General features: G+C 39.1%; 1 protein-coding gene across 4 annotated transcripts; it reads right to left on the reverse strand.

Moving 5' to 3' along the window:
- Positions 1-622: 622 nt before the first annotated feature.
- phka2 (phosphorylase kinase, alpha 2 (liver)) lies at positions 623-17,897 on the reverse strand. Of its 4 annotated transcripts, none has more exons than XM_042402458.1 (32): positions 17,565-17,897; positions 17,382-17,471; positions 15,781-15,939; positions 14,866-14,913; positions 13,084-13,252; positions 12,763-12,845; positions 12,560-12,640; positions 12,327-12,425; positions 12,073-12,219; positions 11,913-11,966; positions 11,502-11,624; positions 11,310-11,405; positions 10,867-10,974; positions 10,502-10,580; positions 9,946-10,080; positions 9,740-9,849; positions 9,404-9,548; positions 8,719-8,797; positions 8,452-8,600; positions 8,189-8,362; positions 7,407-7,516; positions 7,167-7,303; positions 6,894-7,056; positions 6,163-6,242; positions 5,965-6,043; positions 5,739-5,868; positions 5,541-5,642; positions 4,774-4,892; positions 3,982-4,035; positions 2,727-2,960; positions 2,416-2,616; positions 623-2,320 (listed from the first exon to the last, which is right to left on the reverse strand). In XM_042402458.1, exons 2-32 carry the CDS (start codon positions 17,457-17,459, stop codon positions 2,147-2,149), a joined length of 3,699 nt encoding a protein of 1,232 aa, XP_042258392.1. In that variant the 5' UTR covers positions 17,460-17,471; positions 17,565-17,897; the 3' UTR covers positions 623-2,146. The 4 variants fall into 4 exon arrangements, with proteins under 4 accessions (XP_042258392.1, XP_042258527.1, XP_042258384.1 ...); XM_042402593.1 differs by lacking the exon at positions 17,565-17,897 and adding an exon at positions 16,175-16,281 and having other exon boundaries at positions 17,382-17,465; XM_042402450.1 differs by having other exon boundaries at positions 17,382-17,897.
- Between the last annotated feature and the right edge of the window lie 1,520 nt (positions 17,898-19,417).

Raw genomic sequence — 19,417 nt, forward strand, 5'->3', positions numbered from 1 at the left:
ACTCCACAACCATTTATTTAACCTTCATGCAGAAATATCATGAGCTGAGAGGGTTTCCACAGTAGTATGTTGCTGTTTTCTTGAAGAAAAAATGTCTTCAGCTGACAGTCAGAGAGCATCAGGGACAGTAGCATATACACTTAACCTAATGCAAGTGTATGCTAATATAACACTGCATCCCAGAAAATTTGCCAAATATATTTATTCTGTCTTTAAATGATAAAATGTGAAATTTAACTGTTTATTCCATTTACTAAGTGTGTCTGCTTTCCTGTTTAACCTTTACAGTTTCCAATTTGCAATAAATTTTAATTTAAAGATAGTTCTCTTTCAAATAATAAATAAATTGACTCCATAGAGTAACATCTGGAGCTCTGATTGACCAGCTGCTGTATGTTGGCAGGAGTCTGACCAGTCAGACTAGCAAATTAGAACAACGAGAGAGATTGGATTCAAAATGATACGTGTCAGTAAAATAACAATAAAGTAACAGTAAATAACAGTAAATAGATGACTCATATAGTTACCATGATTGGTCAAATGATTTTATTGTATTAACTTATACATTGTGTTAATAAACAGATTATTGTTATGGAAATAAAGGGCAACTGCTTCCTTGAAATAACAGAGCACATCTTTAAATGTTTAATGAGTAAAGTGCACAATGTATTAGTAAAATAATTATTTCTTTTAATTAAGCACATTACTTATTTTTAAGTACATAAAAATATCCAAGTTTGGGTTAGCATTAAAATATATCACAGTTTATTATGTCTCCTTCTGTTTTGCATTCAAAAACAATTAAAGCACTTGAATGAAAATAGTTTTAAACTATTTCCTCTCTGTGTTCTCTGCACAGAACTACCACAGTGTGGTAAAAATACTCCTGACAGACGTACAGAGACCCTCTTCAACTTTCACTGGACCTTCAAGGTGCTTCACCAGTATCTGCTGCCATTTAATTCTCTGCATATAAATCATGCATATAAGTTATATATACACTGTATAAGCGCTAGTATATACTGGTATATTAAAGCTCACCTCTACCCTGATGTACTGTAAATAAACGTATCTTCACTGTACACAGATGGTCAGACCTTCGTCATGTTGAGGTACATGCAAACTATTGACTCGTCTCTCAGTAGTATAACCTTCAGATTTTGACATTCATATGCAGGCAGATGGATGAATTTTCATTTCTTGTACTAAACACACAACACTTACACAAAGACAAAAACAGTATCACCAGCTTCTTGGCATTCAAAGGAAACTATGATTCTTGTTCCCGTACACAGATTAATGTTAACACAAGACAACAAGTATATCTCAGTATCACCGACACTCAACTATACAGAGCCTGGAAGATATCAGATATCTTCAGAAAGATATCTTGTGAATTTATGTACACAAATTAGTCATTTGTGAAGAAAAATCAAGTAATAAGAGGGTAAACATTGTTTAGTGGTTTAAATTATATTATATTATTATATATCATAATTTTTCCAACATATTTAAGTAAGATAATGTAGAACAATAAATGTTTTAATTAATACAATTTAAAAGAACAACAAAAAAGAAAAAAAAATTACAAATTACTGATTTTAGGGAGGTAATTCATCATTTGTGAGACAAAATTATTAGTTTTCGAGGTCAAATTACTAATTTGTGCACACAAATTATCTACATATTTACTCTGATAACTGCCAGGCTAAGTAGAATTATAACATATATGACATATCCAATTATTAAGAGAGATAACTGTTGATATAATATTATTACACACAACACCAAGAGCACACAGATGTGCTTATATCTTAGTAAATATCAGTTCACATGAAATGGATGTTAGTAAATCCTGTAAACATACTTTTGAGCAGCATGTTTAAGTAATAAATAAGTTCACAGTCCTTGCTCACAAACAAAAACTAAATTCTTATATACTGAAGTGGTTTGCAATCAGCTGCCGAGGCTATGATGTTATATCAGATTATGAGAGCTACAGAGTTCATTGATAATCTGATAATTAAGAGCACCGCATGAATTGTATGAGATGATAATAAGAGGCTTTGCTGCTTTTGGACAGTTGAGCTTTCACTTGTAAAACATGCCTCTTCAGGTGTTTAAGAGAAGTGAACAACTCTAGTTTTCACTGCATCAGGCAGCTGGTACTTGGCAGGAAGTCCTGGACATAAGTGATCGTAGCTTTAGACAAGTAGGTCATGGTGCCATAGCTGCCACTGGGGGCGCTATCATAGAAAAAGTTGCAGATGCCAGTCGCTGGTTCCTTCTCAAGGAAATAATCACTGACACTGTGGGATTTCTAGGGGAGTAGAGAGAGAACAAAGTAAACCTGATGAACAAATACGTGTACATCTTGTTGACTGATCTGGTCTTTTGCCAGTGGCAGTACAGTACCTGGTCGTTGAGGAAGAGGTCGTTGGCCAAATGTAGGATGCGGTCTACGTGGATGATGCCACCAATGCTGTCGACGTCCACGTCGGCTACCAGGCCCAGAACCATCACAGTCTCCACCAGCAGCTGCCGGTATTCTGGTTGAGGGACGTGGTTCAGGACTGACTCCACCTGCACCGCAAACTTGATCTCTCCCTCTGTCATCTACACAGAAAGCAGAGAGCTAAACCGACATCCACATCCATGCAGAAAGTCCTAAATCCAGTTAGCAACAAGTCTAAGTTTAATTTTTTATCAAAAACAGAGGCAGATACCTCTCTTGTGGTAGAGGAGGGCAACACATATCCATCAATGGACAGGCCATGGCACTTCTGCAGGATCTTCCAGACCTTCTGGTAGAAACCCATTGGTACTCTGTTGATAGCTCCATCCAGCCGGCGTCTCCTCAGCCACTGGCCTTGCTTCTCCTCCCAGTGCAGCTGTCCATCACCAGGACCAGGGCCCACTGGGGACAAGATCCCACTAGGGGTGGAGGGGCTGCTGCAACGCTGTGGTGAGACAATGGAAAGATACTGTTAGAGGTATCTTATTTATTTAACGGACCACTTCACCGATTCTCAACCTTATCTCAATTTAAATGTATTGTCAATGGTGTCTGTACCTCACACATCTGACAAATTAATGTAATGTTGTCCTAGTTTGTAAGTTTCAAGAGAAACATCATCAGGTTTACAAGCTACAGTATGTATACAGGTGTGTCATTCTATTTCAAATAAATGTAAATAAGGTTGATATATTCAGTGTAGTGGTCGTCTCTCTTTCTCACATAGAAAATTAGTTTAGACTCTAATTTATAACTGCACAGTCCATGCAATCATTTAATCATGCTGTATCATATTTGACAATACAAGAAACCTCAGCAGACACATTAAAGGACAAGGCTGGTTTTATTTCATGTTTTCATGTCATTACTCTAAAATTACAACTTCTTTACACTTAAGATGTTAAAACCACCAATTTATCCTCCTAACAAGTGATGTCTGTGTAGCCACAGTCTGATATATGCTGATATAATTTGCCTCAAAGAGCTTTAAGGAAAAACTGTTAAAAAAAAAAGGGAGAACCATCAAGAGGAGCAGCAAGGGAGTGAGGTCCCTCCTCAGGAAGGACTTGAAAATGCAGTTGGAGAGTTAGAGGCTCAGAATAAACTACACCATTATTACAATGAAGAAATATGAGGCCCAGTGCTACTGTACAGCTTTTACTAGTTTAGATCAGGCTTTGGCTACACAGATAATATGTGTTACAAGGATAAACTCATTGTTGGTTTAGGTCACTGTAGGAGATTTGTTGACAATTATGTAAAGATAAAGTAACGCAGCCTTATTCTTTAAGTAAGGTAATAAAGCAAGACACATGGTGCCTATTTTAGTCAACATGAAACATGAAATCTGAGTGGAAAAATGCTTTTAGGACGACTTTGCTCTGTATATACATACATTCTAACTATGGCAACCTTCAGGCGGACAAACCAAGTTCATTTGAAGCAGATGAGGTGAAATGGTTTACCGTGGAGCGAGGCGAAGTGACATTACTACTCATGGAATGGCCGCCGCTGAAGATCTACACATGGACATGTTTGACAGATGACAGAGAACAGTTTGAGATGCCACATGGTTCTCATATTTCAGTTATGATGATACTGCAGCCAAATGAGAGTAAAATGTAACTAGAGATGTTTGATCTGTACAATGCAAAGTGTAATTAAACTCAACTAGTGTGAAAGATGACTAACCACAGGAAAGACCATTCGACAAACACATGGTGCCACTCCATGCTAAAATGCTAATGCTAAATCTCTTTGACGGAGACAGTAGCAAAGCAGGTTCTCCAACTGCCATGAGGACGGTGATTAAGTGAGAGTCCTTCCAGCTATGGAGGGCGCTATGGCACGAAAAATGTTAAGAGCCGACAAGTGGTTTATGAGCGCGATTTATCCGGCGGTTTTGTTGATTAGACTGACGTTAGAAACAGCCACATGCTTGAAGTTATCAAACCCAACCCACACTGAGAGGCCGAGACTCATCCAGCTGCAACCAGAAGCAAGAGCACAGTTATTCAGAGAAGATAGATATATAGATAGATAGATAGATAGATAGATAGATAGATAGATAGATGATAGATAGATAGATAGATAGATAGATAGATAGATAGATAGATAGATGATAGATAGATGATAGATAGATAGATAGATAGATAGATAGATAGATAGATAGATAGATAGATGATAGATAGATAGATAGATCAAAGGAGATGAAGCACATGCCACAACATATAACATTATACATATTTATTTCCCACCTGTTTGATCTCACTCTTGAGCTTGTGTATTCCTGTGCGTTCAGTCTTGGTGGCTCCGGTGTGGCCCAGTTCATGGATGGAGATTGCAGGACTAGTGGCTGTTGACTGGATAGGACGCACTGATGCACAGAGAAAAAAAACACAACATCATGGCACTTGTTGTTTTAGTTTTTCAGCTGATCACATACAGCTGGAGAAACAACCAGGCCTATCAGACCTAAGCGGAATTATAAATGGTAAATATAATAATATCACCGGAGGTTGTTATTTAAATGTATTATTGTGTATCACATAATCTCATGTGGGATTGACCATTTTAATAATATGACATGAAAATAAAGTCATTCATTCATTCCTCAATAAAACACGAGTGAAACGTAATGACCACACAATAACCTCGTAATATTATGGGCCTGTCTCTTCCTGCCCGTCATTGTGTGAGCTCTTCAGAGAATATAAATAATCACATAAGATTAAGTAAAGTGCTACACGGGCTGCTGCCAGTCTCTGAAATTTGATTTCATCACATGAGTCCATGTAGCGGATGATGCGAGATGAAAAACAACAAACCTGTCCAATGAATGAGTTACCAGTCAGTCCATATGACTTCATATTTACAGCTGTCAATTTGTTTGTAAAAAGAAGAAGAAAAAAACTAAAATGCAACGATGAAACATTTTGTTACTTGGTGTAAACATGATCTAAACACACACACTCACATATATGCATAAAAACAGGGAAAGACACAGAAAAAGGGAGAAACTCACTGCTCCTCTCCACCCCAAACTCCTTGCCACTGAGGATGTGATGCAGCAGGTTCTTCATGTCGAACGGACTCAGGCTCATCAAGCTCTCAGATGCCTCCTCCCCTGCAAAAGTATTACACCGTTTTTCATTTTTACTGTGCAGGATAGTTTGTTTGTGTTCACTGCACAAGTGTGTGTAAGCGCGCTTAGTTTTCCTACCGGAGCAGTGCAGGCTGCGAGCGAGCTCAGTGGCCATCACTTGCATGATGAGTCCTATTCTGAGTCGGAGCATTTCTCCGAACAGAGCAGGCTGAGAGCGCATGTACATGGCTAGATAGACCATGATTTCCTATATAACCAACACACACACACACACACACAGTTCACAGTTGTAAGATTGGTGTCATAAAAACTCCTGTAGTAGTTGAAATTGTTAAAGATGTACCTGAGTGAGTACAGCTATACTGATGTCGTGACCACTGGCTTCATAGATGAGAGTGTTCAGCTCCTCCGGAGGAAGTGGACTGAAAAAGAAACACAGAGGAGTTAAGAGTTGGTTTATTTACAAGTAGTTAATTCAACTCAGCCTAAAAGTGAGCACAAATTCTCTGCAGCCACACCAGTTCTTGTGACAATAACTTACACTGTGATGACTCTTTCTCTGGGTTCAGGAGGAAGACCCACTGTCAGCTGCTTGTGATGGGAAATAAGATCTGTGCAGGCCTGTGGAGTAAAGGTATTTGACAGGTGTTAAGCATGTTGCTCAGAGACAATGCACCACACCTGAATATTGAAGCCAATGTGCTGAGATACAGTTTTTCTAATGACCACTAGCTGATGCAAAAAACATTGTTAATTCTAATGTAACATTTTATCCATGAATTGAACATGAAAATGTAATGGTTAAGTGTTTTATTTAGCTACTTTTGTAAATAGCTGGAGAAGCCTTTTATTTCACTTTGTAAAACATTATCAATTTTGAGCTTCCCCTGACATCACTATCATCACAACGGGCAGCTGTCAAAAATAATTCAACAATGAGTAACTCAGCAAATGTTGAACATGCTTAGCGTCTATAAATGTGGAATTTGCTGCTACAGATGGGATCTCTAAGAAAACTTCCAAAAGAATTATCAATAGTGACCTTGCAAGAGTTTTAAAATACCGTTCAGCAAGAATAAGGCCTAAAAAACTCCAGGCTTTCAAACATCCTTTCAAAACCCTGTGGGTGAAGTAAAGGTCCTCACAGGTCCTCTCATTTTCTAGTTGTTGTTGACAAATGACTCTCCAGTTATAAAATCGTCTCTAATCAACTGTTAAGCCACCTGTTGGTTTGACTGCTATTATAAAATATTACTAACACTTCTCACTGACCTCGGCCAGGACCTCCACTCTCTTGCGTAGTATTCCAGAGATGTATCTGATGAGACCCCACTCCTTGCAGGCTCCAGCTTGTATATACAACTCCTCCAACAGGGAATGCACACTGACCCCACCCTGCCCAGGACCTGACAACTCCACCAGCCAATCAGCTCCCCTGGTCAGCAGCAGACAGCACAGGACAGGGAATTACAAAAAGTTATGTAAATCACACATGCCAAGACATGCCAATAAGCTGTGTGTGTATGGTTGCCTCTGTGTCCGTACTTCATTACGTAAAGGACGTGGAGGATGTCAGCCTGGTCCTGCAGAGTTGGACATTCTTTCAGCTGCTTCACCAGCGCTGCAAAGTCTGTGTTGCCATGGGAGTCTCGAGGCAGGTGCAGATCAGTAGCGCTGTGGGGCTTGTGAGGGATGCCAAAGTAAGACAAACGCACTTCAGAGCCAGAGTGAAGTCACAAGAGAAAACAAAGATACTTGTGTGAGGATCTGCCGCGTCTACTGTACCTTCTGCTGCTTTGCATGTGAGCCCTGCTGAGGGTGAGGAACTTCAAGTAGGTTGAGAGATTTGCGGTGTTTGGTCATGACCGGGGCCACAGGTAGATACATAGAAGACTCTGAAACACACACAAATTAAAACAATGTATTACTAAACAACAGGATTAATTTTGAGTTACTGCCAATTAATTTACATTTCTTGTATATACACTTCAGCTGATTTGTCTTCGTTTCCTAGTAACCTTTTTGACAACCCCTAGACAACGTTTTTTTTGCTCAACTTGTTGCTTTCAGGTGTAGGTTAAACTCGCAACTGAAAGGAGTGAAAGCAAAAAGTTTTCCATGTGGCGAAAAAGTGGCTGCATCACATTGTGGAGTATTATGGCTACTGTCGGTAGAAAAACTTGTATACCTATCTGTTATAATATTTATTTCTTATTGTATGTGTTTTGAATGGTAAATAAGGTCTAGATAAAGGTTCTATTTCAATCTATTATTAATCTAATATGTCTTTAATCTATGTGAGACCACCAGCGACTGAAGATAATATACAATAAAGCTGTAAACTTACTACCTACTACTAGGGTTGGGTGTCAAATCTCAATACTTTTTTTGTATCAGAAACTGTCAAGTAATGTCTGGTCAAATTTCTGAATATTGTTTACTTATTCTTAGTTCAGATGGCTCCTGATTTTTCCATTTGACAACTTTATTATGGAAAAGTGCCTCTCAGGTATTGTACCAGCTCCACCTGCTACCTAAGCTGAATCATTAGATTCCTAATAACTCACTGGGCATGTTGAGGCCCTGAACCTGGGCCATAAGAGACAGGATATCTCTGGTGCTGTGTTCAGCACTGAAGACATGGTGCTGCCCCCTCTGGATGGGAGGAAGATGGCACTTAGTGGTGGTGGTGCTGCGGAGGAGCTGGGTGAGGTACTGGTCAAACGAGTCCTTTGAGCTCACTGGAGTTAAACACATAACACTTCATTACTTACAGTTCAACTGAATGAATCAAATATTACTGAAAGATGCACACACACACACACAGTACCTGAGGGCCCAGAAGTGTTGTACTCTTCTCCATAATCTTCATCATCATCGTCATCCTCAAGTAAGCCGTCTTTGTTGTCTTCATCCAGGAAGCTGAGGCTAGTGTGAGAGGAAGTGGTCTGGAAGCTGGAGAGGTCTGACATCTGCACCCTGCAGAAACATACACACAAAATATCCACATCTGCACGTGAAATAGGCGTCTGTTATCCTCAACATTTCAGTACACTAATAGTTTGATGTCGTGTGTGTGTTACAGATGGAAACAGACCTCGCTCCAGCAAAATAGCCATCCTGTAGTTTCCTGAGGGTTGCTAGGATACACGGATCAATCGTATCTCCATCTTCAACTGGACATAAAACACAGTTACACTGAACCAAAGTGATATAATTTGTCAAAATAACAATCTGGATGTATAAATTCAAGATCAAAGGCTACATGAGAATAAATTACATGTTACAGTAATGTAACTTTGTGTCCCAAATCCATACTACATGATAAATCTATGCAGGTATGTAAGGTTGTGTGTTCACAATGGAAAAGTGAATTTAAAAACCTTTACATTTTTGAGTGTTCTGTTGATTGACACTACAGTTCCACAATGAAATACACAAGGAAAAGGAGGACTTGTTCACAGCTTCAAAAAGTTAGAACTGAAGCGCATTGTGCTGAAACACCTCCAGCAAGAACACAGAAAACAAAAACTAATTTTTTTGTAAATTAATTTTGCTTTTTCTTTGGTAAGTTTAATTGGCATAGTCATTCTAACATTACAGTTCAATTCAAGTCAGACAGCAAAAAGTTTTGTATCATTTCCTGTTAGTTGAAAACATTTAAGTGTGCTTATTTCTTATTAACTGATTGAATGATTAGTACATAATACGAACAGTATACAGTTAGTATTTAGTATGGATTTGGGATGGAGTTAAAGTTGGATGAGCTCTGAGCTTCTTACCCAGCATGCTGTGGGTGATGGGGAATGTGAGCGTGGGCCGTCCTGTCATCCTCCAGCAAGAGGAGAGATATGCCAGCTCTGTGCGTAACATCTCCACAATCATCTGGTTGTCCAGTGCCAAGTAGAAATGGTGCTGATCCAGAAACTACACGGCGAGCACAGAGGACAGGGAAGAAAGCAACAGGCAGAAAGAAAGAAAAACACAGAAACCAAAGTATTAATCAGTATCTTTTCATTTTCAGAGCTAGCACCGTCTGCTTAGCTTCTTCACGGTGATTGTGAACATCACAGTTCAGAGTGATATGAATGAACGAATTACCAAAAAAATAGTTTTACCTGAGGAGTGAATATATAAGTCCGGTTTCTGATCTCATAGAATTTAGATGTTCCCAGAACTCCAATGTGTCTGTAGGGCCTCCCGCTCAAGTTTAATTTCTTGCAGTTCCCTGTGGCAACGACACAAGAAGATGTAACTCTTATTATTCCACTCACACACACACACACACACACACTGAGGAAAGCAGTGCTTGGTGTTTGTTTACCCAGTCTGACATATACATGGCTCAGGATGCGAGCAGGTATGACCCTGATAGGCAGAACTTCTGATATCAGTTGGACCTTAATCCCATGATCACTCAACAACTCCTGGATCTCCTCTGTCTCCGCTAGAACACAAACTGACACAAAAGAAAGAAAAGAAATACATTACATGCTTATATTATGTCTTCTCTATGTCAATTCTTGTATAAAACACTGCTGACATCACTGTTATTGTCTGAGGAAATTCTTGTTTTGTAACATTTTTTAAGTTACAAAACAAGTGCTAGTGATGATTGGTCGGTCAATATAAAAAAAGCTAAGTTCTCTAATTTTTTTAAATCCATCCAACAATTTGGTTTTCTAGAGTGAAATGAGCACAACAGTCTCATAAGTCTGTCAAGAATTAGTAGGTGGTATGATCATGAGTTTCCAAACTCAGGACTGTTCAGGACTGTTGCTTTCTTCTTCTTTATTTCCTGTACTAGATTTCCACAGTTTTTCTGGGAAGCAAACTATTTATAATCCAACCACTGGGCTGATATTTCCCCTTAAACCAACCTTGTACCACAACATCTGGTTTAAAGTTTGTAGAGAATCTCCTGTTGAGAGGATCTATTTCTCCTGGTGCCAAAAAGCCCTTTTAACAGAAAGAAAAAGAGATACAGAGACAAAGAGAGTGAATTATCACAAAAGGAAGCCATAGCAGTGGATTTATTATATGTTTATGAGAGAGATGTGGTCTGTATGCTCCATTGTCTACAGAGGACATCTTGTAGCAGTACAACACAATATAAAATCTTTATTATTCCTGATTTCTGACACAGTCTATTGCAGTGACAGTCATTCTGTAGTAATATCAAGTTGCTGCCAAGTGTTGCAAGCTAACATTAGAGGTGTTGTGCAAACATCCTGTGATCAGATACCTCAGCCAGAAGACAACTCAAGATGTAGAGTGACTGTCCCCACATGTGCGGAAGCTGCCCCAAGGCCACTCTGTCCACCGAGTGGGGGTTACTGTACTCCTCCTCCACCTGCAAGACACGAAATATGCTCTCATTCTTACATGGTTGCCATGTTTATAAGATAAATGTAGGTACAGTGGCTAAGACACAATATAAAAGCAATTGAATACAATGCAGTACAATTTAGCTTCTGGTGGCCCCATGACAAACATGGATATGCTGTCGAAAATCACAACATAAATTTAAAAAGATGAGGACCAGTCTTTATCATCATCTTGATAAAACATTTAATCTAATATCTTTCATGAAATTGCTTCAGATTGGTTTGTAGGTTTTGTCAGATCATGCAACTAGAAGACGGCTGGAACAGAAGGTATATGTACAATATTTTTCTTATGGGATACCTTTTCACTCGGCACAGCATAAAGTTCAGGCACCAGTTTGATGCCGTTCTTCCCTCTTATCAAAATGCCCTCCAGCGCCTCACGGTACTCCTGCACCTGTGCAGAGCACACAGTAATTTGTTCAGCATTACAACTGCAGCACTGCGACAAGTCATTTAGAGTCAAGTTTTCTCCATGACTTAATTTAATTACCTGCACATGGTCTCCATTAAAGATACCGTCAAGGATGAGGTAAGTCCAGAACACAGGCCACTCACATTCAATATTCTCAAACAGCTTGAGCTCTGCAGGATCGTAGTGCAGCCGAGACGGGTCCTGTGAGAGAAAAATCAGATTAGATATCAAGAATCCAACTAGATAATAAATCAGAAGAATTATAATTTATGTGGCAATACACATTTCTCTTACATAAAAGAGTTTTAAAAATTCAGACTAAATCACCGAAGACATCCACTCAAAATGTGTATTTCTTCTCTCATGTCATACTTTAGGTGATGAGTGTCCATTTGTATCATCAACTGCTAAATGTTCTCTACAGCAACTAACGTGAATATTAAAAACAGCATTTAGATTTCTAAATAAATCTATTGCAGTATATCTGACCTCTTTAGGACAACGATATCCATCCCTGATGAAGCGGCAGCAACCGTAGCGTCCCTGAAATTACACCAAAGGGCAGAAATTTTTATAATTTTATAAGAGACTTACATGTGGTTCTGTGCAGAGTTGGCCAAAACAAATGGTTCCTGTGCTTAGACTGTACCTGCAGTTTGTTTATAATCTCCGACTTGGTGATGGCCACCAGGTCAGCATCTTCAACAGCAAAGGAAGGGAAGGAAATAACAGACAGAAGACCAGCATCTATCTCCTTTGAAGTTGAAGCTCTTGGCAGCATGGAGCACAGGATGGACTGAGGGAAAACAGTAAGACGTACTGAGCGGCAGAAATATGACAGTGACGAGGCAGGCTCTCAAATGTTCACTATGCTGAGATGGCTGGAGGCAGAGCCAGCGGTACCTGACAGTGTTCCACTTCATCAGGAAGAACATGGATGACTGACTTCGGGCCTCCATGGGCGCCAAAAAGATCCAGCTCGTCTAGGGCCTCTAGAGCTGCCTGAACCCCCCCCCCATATACACACACAAATCAACACACCCATCTATGCAGCAATATGCACATTTTCAAAAACACTTTGGTCTTTAATGTATAGTATCTTACAAATGTTGAAAATAACTGACTGATTGCAGTACCTTAGCAATTCCTACAGAGCTGGCATTGAGCTCAGGGATGCCCTGGTTGGTTTTGTCACCTCGCTCCCACATCCCATAATCCTTCAGGAGGGGAAAAAAAGGCCATGACATCATTTCTAACCAAATTCTCCAATCTCTAAACTCATCACCTTTAACTTTTTTCTCTCATCATTTACCCCCAAACCTCTGAAAATGCTACTCACCGCCACTTTGTAGGCAGCCTCTATGTAGAAGACCAAGTTTTGGATAAAAGCTACCTCATCCAGGTTTGAGATGATACGAAGTCCTGCATGATAACACGACACACTCAGTCACCACCTTTTGTTCAATGTCAAATTTGTGTTTTTTTTGAACACATACTTGACTTTCAGTGTGTATACGGGGCTTCAAGCGAATCTTTTAAATTTAATTGAAGTCTCTGTTCAGCTTTATTTAAGTTTTAAGTACACATTCACTGAGAGAAGACAAAAACACACAGAAAAAGACACAAACATAAGCACCACTCTGCGTCACTCGGAGCCTACCTGAGGCCGTCATCTGTGCCAGCATCAGCAGGTAAATGGAGGTGGCGTCCACTTGTAGGTGGCCCCACTGATCGTCCCCGACCACCGTGGCGCAGGTGGGAGTATCGTATTTGGCATGCAAGCAATCCTTTGTACTCTGGGTGTGTTTGAACTTCTCCACCTTGTCCACCTGAAGACACATGAATATGCAAAAGCTCAGTGGTTTTCATTTAGGCAAGAAGAGAACAACGAGGGATATGGCAGGACTAGAATGCAAACTTAGAATCCTAAATTGTTGCTGGTTTTCTTGTTTGTTGGGTATTTTGGGGGCATTTTAACCATTATTGTGTAAGAGACATGCAACAAAAAGGTTCCTGGCTGGATTTGAAGTGGGGATGTTGCAGCATCTTAAACCCCAGATCCAGGATCCAAGGTTTTCAAAGTGCACGGTATCAGATTCATGTAATATTATTGGATATTTTATTCTTATTAAGCCATTGAAGATGTGTTTACATGCACATTTTTGATCATATGCAGGACATAACATTAACATGGTTGATCATAGACATAACATAATAAAGGTTTTTGACTCATCTACATCCCAGTGAGTCTGCAGAGTCATAATTTTGGGTCTACTGATGTTGATATTTCAGCAGCTGATGACAAAGCCTCTTTTTTATGGCTCCTGTAGACTACGGCGGTATTTTAACACTATGCTGTCAATTTGGCATTGTCATCTTATTATTACTGCAGCCAGGCTTTGAATGACTTTCACTTCAACATGTTCACCACATTGAAGTGAAAGTCCTAGTCATATGATCACTATCATACGATTCAACAGTAGCTTGTTTGTTTTTCTGACTAACTTCTATGTCACTTGGGTTGAAAACATGCCTGTGCAGATAATAGCAGAAACCTGGATAAGCTGTGTGAGAGAGCTTTAAAGAGTGGTTATCATTTGATGTATTTCATGTATATATATTTTACAAATGTTTTCAAACTAAGGGGTCAATGTTAGTCTGTCATTAGATGCCTGCTCTACATATCAACCTGCTGTGTCTATCTTTAAGCTGACTATAGGAAGGCTACTCTTAACAGTGAGTTTATATGGTTGTGCTTTTGTCTGACACCGTAGTAAAACAAATCATAGTTATGTAGATATCTATGTCTCTTTAATGTGTTGATCCGACAAACTTTTAGAGGAGTGTTGTTTGGTTTCAACTCAATGTGATACTAATGTCACTGTGTCTCTTCTGGCATACAGTAATATGCCTGTGAAGAAATCCTACTCCGAAACTATTGAACATGCTTCTATCTATGGGTTGTTTACTGACCTTTGGGGTCAACTGCAAATCTGTGAAGACACCCTACCCCTACATAGACCAGCCATGAGGTCTCTTTGAGATCATTGTATGACCATATCTGTTGTAAGTGTAACAGTTTGCGTCCATTTAGGGACCTGACTGTTTATAACCTGGCTTCTGTAGCGGTATAAAGCTGTCTGGTTTGTGTTCACAATCTTCAGAGAAAGGGCCGGCTGAACAACATGCTTTCTCTCCAAAAATACACGATAATTGTATTTTTGTATTTGGCTTACATGATCTAATTATTACTGATTGTGTAAAGTATTGTACAGTGTTTACAACTGCTTAAACAGTTAACAATGTTTAATGCTCTCTCTTGTGTCTTTGTGTGTTCTTGATCGAGCAATACGAAAAAGACTCCATGGCAGTGGAAAGTGTGTTTATATGTGCAACACAGGTGAACATGTAAACACTTACTGCGAACACAGGTGTGTCTTACCTGTCTCATCATGCACTGCAGAAGTCCCTGCATCAGTTTCACCACACTCTGCCAAGACACAATCAGTTACATCACTTAACTATATATAATCCAAAGCATCTTATATTTTGTAGTGCAGTAAACTATGCTGTGATTCTGTGAAAAGGGAAGAACAGGAAACAACTACTGATAGTCTCTCGTGGCTGTATTTACATTTCCACACATTTCACCTTCTTATCTGTGCGTTTCATGTATGACATGTATGTGCTGTGGCTTGTTTTTGTGTCCTAAAGATTGAGTACTATTCCATATGATCAACTGTTGTCCTTTTGTAGATCAATAACCATGATAATATAATGATATTATAGTAAAACATAATATTATAGTCATATACAAATTCTGAGTAACTTGATCGATTATCATTAAATTGAAAAACAAATCACAAGTCACAAGAATTAAAAGTGATGTCTTCAATTTGCTGACTTAATCCGACAGCTGCAAACTCAAAGTGATGCAACTAGAAATATAAAATATATGAATAAAATGCTATTTTTTGTCTTAGTTAGGTTGCAGCCACCAAATGCTATTTTTACCTAATTTAAACAACTAAATTGCGATCAAATAGTTTTGTCAATCAACAAATCCTTCACCAAAACATAAAAAAATTAGGAAGAATTAAAACTGCAGAACTGTATCCTACTTTCTATTGATTATTTATCATATACACATGTTATTACACATGTTAACAGACATTAATATTGAGAGCAAAATGTTTAGTTTTACATAGTTTATATAGATTCTACTGACTCTGACTGAAGCTCAGTGGGGCCTTACATGAAAATATTTAACCCAAAATAACAGGTAGAACAAACAGGCCCTGGTGTACACATTAACCCTCCTCCTCCTCCTCTCTCGCTCTCTCTGTCACAAACACACCTGCTCCAGTTCGTAGGCCTTAGCTTTGTCTTCATCTCGGTCTGCGTTCTTGCGGTAGGCCATACCCAGCCCCCACACGGCCAGCACACTGTACACATTATCTCTCACCCAGGCATCCTTCTTCTGGGCGCTGGCAGGAAGTAGACCTGTGACCGGGTTCTGAAACACAGAAACAGACACACAAGGGTGTAATTTCCACCAGGGACTTTTCAAACTCCTATTTTTGTCCCCACCACCAACACTTTGAAGTGTTTCCAGATGATCCAGATAAGGAGAAGGTGTGACTGTGAGAGTTAATAAAATGTTTATAAGCTCATCTACTGTAGACCACTTCCAGCTGTCACTGTATGCGCACAGCAATAAGCATTTTGTGTCTCACGTAGGCTGTTCTAACCTTCTGGTTGGAGGTCAATACAAGCTATCGCCTTGTGGAACCCTTTATGTTCATCTGCCAACTGACCAGATGCTTCCAAATAATATTTAGTATCTGTAAGAATATAACTTTGACAGAAGATTAAAGATGGCATTTGGTAGAGGAAGAAGTTTTCAGGTCATTTACTTAAATAAAAGTAGAAATACCAAACTACATAAATACTCCATTACATGTGAAGGGACTGCATTCAAAATTTACATTAATGCACTACTCGGGGCTAGAAAAACCACTTCTGCATGTTTTCCAAGAAAACTTTCAGAAAATGAAATTGCACATTTCCAGAGGCTGAAGCATCACGTTCAAAATGCTTGTTTTGTCAGACCAAACAGTCCAAAACTCGATGATATTCAGATAAACCTCACATCTGAGAAGCTGGAACCAGCAAATGTTTGGAATTTTTTCTTGGAAAATGATTCAGCAATTAAATAGTTGCAGATTATTTTTTTGTCAATTGACTAAACAATTAATCGACTAATAGTTTCAGGTCTAAATCATCTAATCTGTATTATAATTTATAATTATTATTTTCTCCTAAAAAAAAAATACTAGCATCAAACATAAATCAAAGACAAGGCAGGGAGGACAGTGTTTATTTCAGTGAAGATGCAAATATCAAAGTATCAGGTCTCTATCAATGAAACTAAATGTGATTTCAAGTAGAGTTGTGACATTAATAATTTTTATTTTTTATATATTTTGTGGGTTAAAGATCTCATTGTGTCCCCTTCCTCCTAAAACCAAATATATAACCTTGCACAGACATACTATATTAAGGAAAGCTGACACTGGTTTCTGTCAGCTGCATCTGGGTCACAGTTCTAAACTTCGACAGCTGGTGACTCAATGAGCTCAAGTGCTGATAGATAAAGGTGCATAGTTTCCTGGTCCTCAGCCTATTCCAGGACCTGAACTTTGCTCACGCCTTGTTTATTTCTATGCAGCTCACACCGGTTGAATCTGAACCTGCATAGTCTACATGACACCTGCATATTTAATATGGTTCTACAGTAGAAAATGGTGGATTTTAATAAAAATAAAGCAAAATCATACAAAAGTGGACACAACTAGAGCTGCCATGCTGGCATATGTGCTTGCAAATGCGCCCTGCATGAGTTGCCAGAGCTGACTGCTCTCCTGTATATCCAGCTGTTTATATGTGTGGACTCACCTGATGACACAGGATAGTCTCTTGGACCAGCCTGGCGTATCCATCCAGCCTCACTCCTGAGTTACTGCGGCTCCTCATCCTCACTGATCACTGCGCATACAACAAGTTAATGTCTGAACGCAGCAGCACTGCTGTTTGTCTATTAAAAGTACAGCTGGTAGATTTTTGCTTAATCATCGTAACCTTCCATGCACTGATCCATCCTTTCAGCAGCTGCAGCGCGGACTGAATATGACACCTTCTCCGCTCTGCAGACACTAAGCTGCTAAGCCTGCTAGCCGCGTAGCATCCAGCTGTTTTAACGACAACAACGTTAAAGTCACAGCCGGTATTCACACTCATATACACACACACACACGCAGAGGCACAGACACACACACACAGTCCGAGTTTCCGGTTAAAGTCAAGTCAGGCCTTGCAGATGGCGACACGCGAGGTCTCACGGAAAGCGATCTGCGGGCGAAGTGAGCCTGTGATCAACTGTACATCCATCCTGAAAAATACATTATGTTCCTGTTGTTTCGATATTTGTCCACAGAGGGCGCCAAATGACCTCTATTTCTCCCCTGTTAAAGGTTAAAGGTACACACGTGAAAAGGACAGAGCCCCTTTCTCAAAAAGTTCAAGTTTGTTTGAATGTTTTTAAAAGCTTTTCATACAAATGCAATTCAAAGTGCTTTAAGGCAGCTGTTCTCAAAGTGGGGCCCGGGGGGCCCCCAGGGGTCCTTGAGTGGGTCCCCAGCAAAAAGGGGAACCATTTATTTTCACTATAATTTCATCTATAAGTAACACAATTACAGAATGTATGACTATTTTGGTCATGGGTTTCATACATTTTCTGTCATAAAGCATCTAAAAGCAAAAATCTTATCAAATGGCGGTCTGTGGTCTAATTTGTGTCAGTTTAGGGGTCATTCATGTGAAAAAGTTTGAGAACCGCTGCTTTAGGGGAAACAAAACACAATACGATATATGTCAATAGAACAGAAGGAAAACACGGAGAAGAGAAGAGGTAAATGAAGACAAAAATACATTTATATGAATAGTAGAGGTGGAAGATGTGCCCAGATTCTTTATTAAAATAAATCAAAACCAGTTGCTTTTCTCACTTCTGTGGTGGAAATTTAAAGATGAATTCACAGAGAGCAACTTGTCTTTCAGAGTTTTATTGCAATAAACAGAGTCCATATTTGTAAATGTGGATCTCCCAGTTTGCTGGGCTGAAAAATACTGTATGAAGTTCAGTGTCCTTATTTGTTCATACTGTGTGTGTCACAATCATCCCATATTAGTCACCCTGATAAGTTTCTTTTAATTAATTCACCATCTCTCTAAGGAGTTTCTTTCAGCCTTCTGAGAATTAAGAGTTGAAAGATAAATCCTTATCTGTCTTTCCTCCCTAAGAACTTTCTCTCCCTGCCTCTGTCTGATGAGCAGTAAAAGTTACGGTGACCGAGTGCCACAGTTCACCTTTGATGGTGCCTGTCGGAAACATTTTCACACAAGAAGCAGAGAGACAAAGTCTTACAATGTGCTTTTGGCTATAAAGGCAGTATAACACGGGAATAAGTTTCCATTTCACTTCATATAGCAATACATCATATTTTATAAACTCCTCTTATGTTTTGTAATTGTATAGTATGTATAGTAGCCTCTAGTACCTATAGCTATCACATAAATGTAAAAGAGTAAAAAGTACATTTTCCTCTGAAATGTAGTAAGTAAGTAGTATAAAACTGAAATACAAGTACTTCAACCATCCACTTGAGTAAATGTTAAGTGTTGTTGTTAGTAAATATAGCTTTTCACTTCTCACAGTCACAGGCATGTTGGTTATTATTATTATTTTTATAAGGATATTATTAGAAGATTAAAAGTATTATCAGCAAAATGTACTTGAAGCATCAAAAGTAAAGGTGTTTTTTATGCAGACTGGTCTCTGTCAGTGTTGTATCAATATATTATTGATGCAATCACATGTAAGCAGCACTTTAATGTTGTAGCAGGTTGAGGTGGAGTTAATTTGAACTACTTAA

The sequence above is a fragment of the Thunnus maccoyii genome, chromosome 1 (assembly GCF_910596095.1).
Source record: "Thunnus maccoyii chromosome 1, fThuMac1.1, whole genome shotgun sequence".
NCBI classification, from domain to species: Eukaryota; Metazoa; Chordata; class Actinopteri; order Scombriformes; family Scombridae; genus Thunnus; species Thunnus maccoyii.

Bases quoted from the DNA above. Each gene is read 5' to 3' on its own strand.
- phka2 (XM_042402458.1), bottom strand. From the start codon at position 17,459: ATGAGGAGCCGCAGTAACTCAGGAGTGAGGCTGGATGGATACGCCAGG. The intron at 8,601-8,718 runs GTCTGTTTCCAT...ATGTTTCTGCAG, and splicing joins GGCTATTTTGCTGGAGCGAG to GGTGCAGATGTCAGACCTCT. The intron at 4,893-5,540 runs GTGAGTTTCTCC...TCTGTGCATCAG, and splicing joins GTTTGGGGTGGAGAGGAGCA to TGCGTCCTATCCAGTCAACA.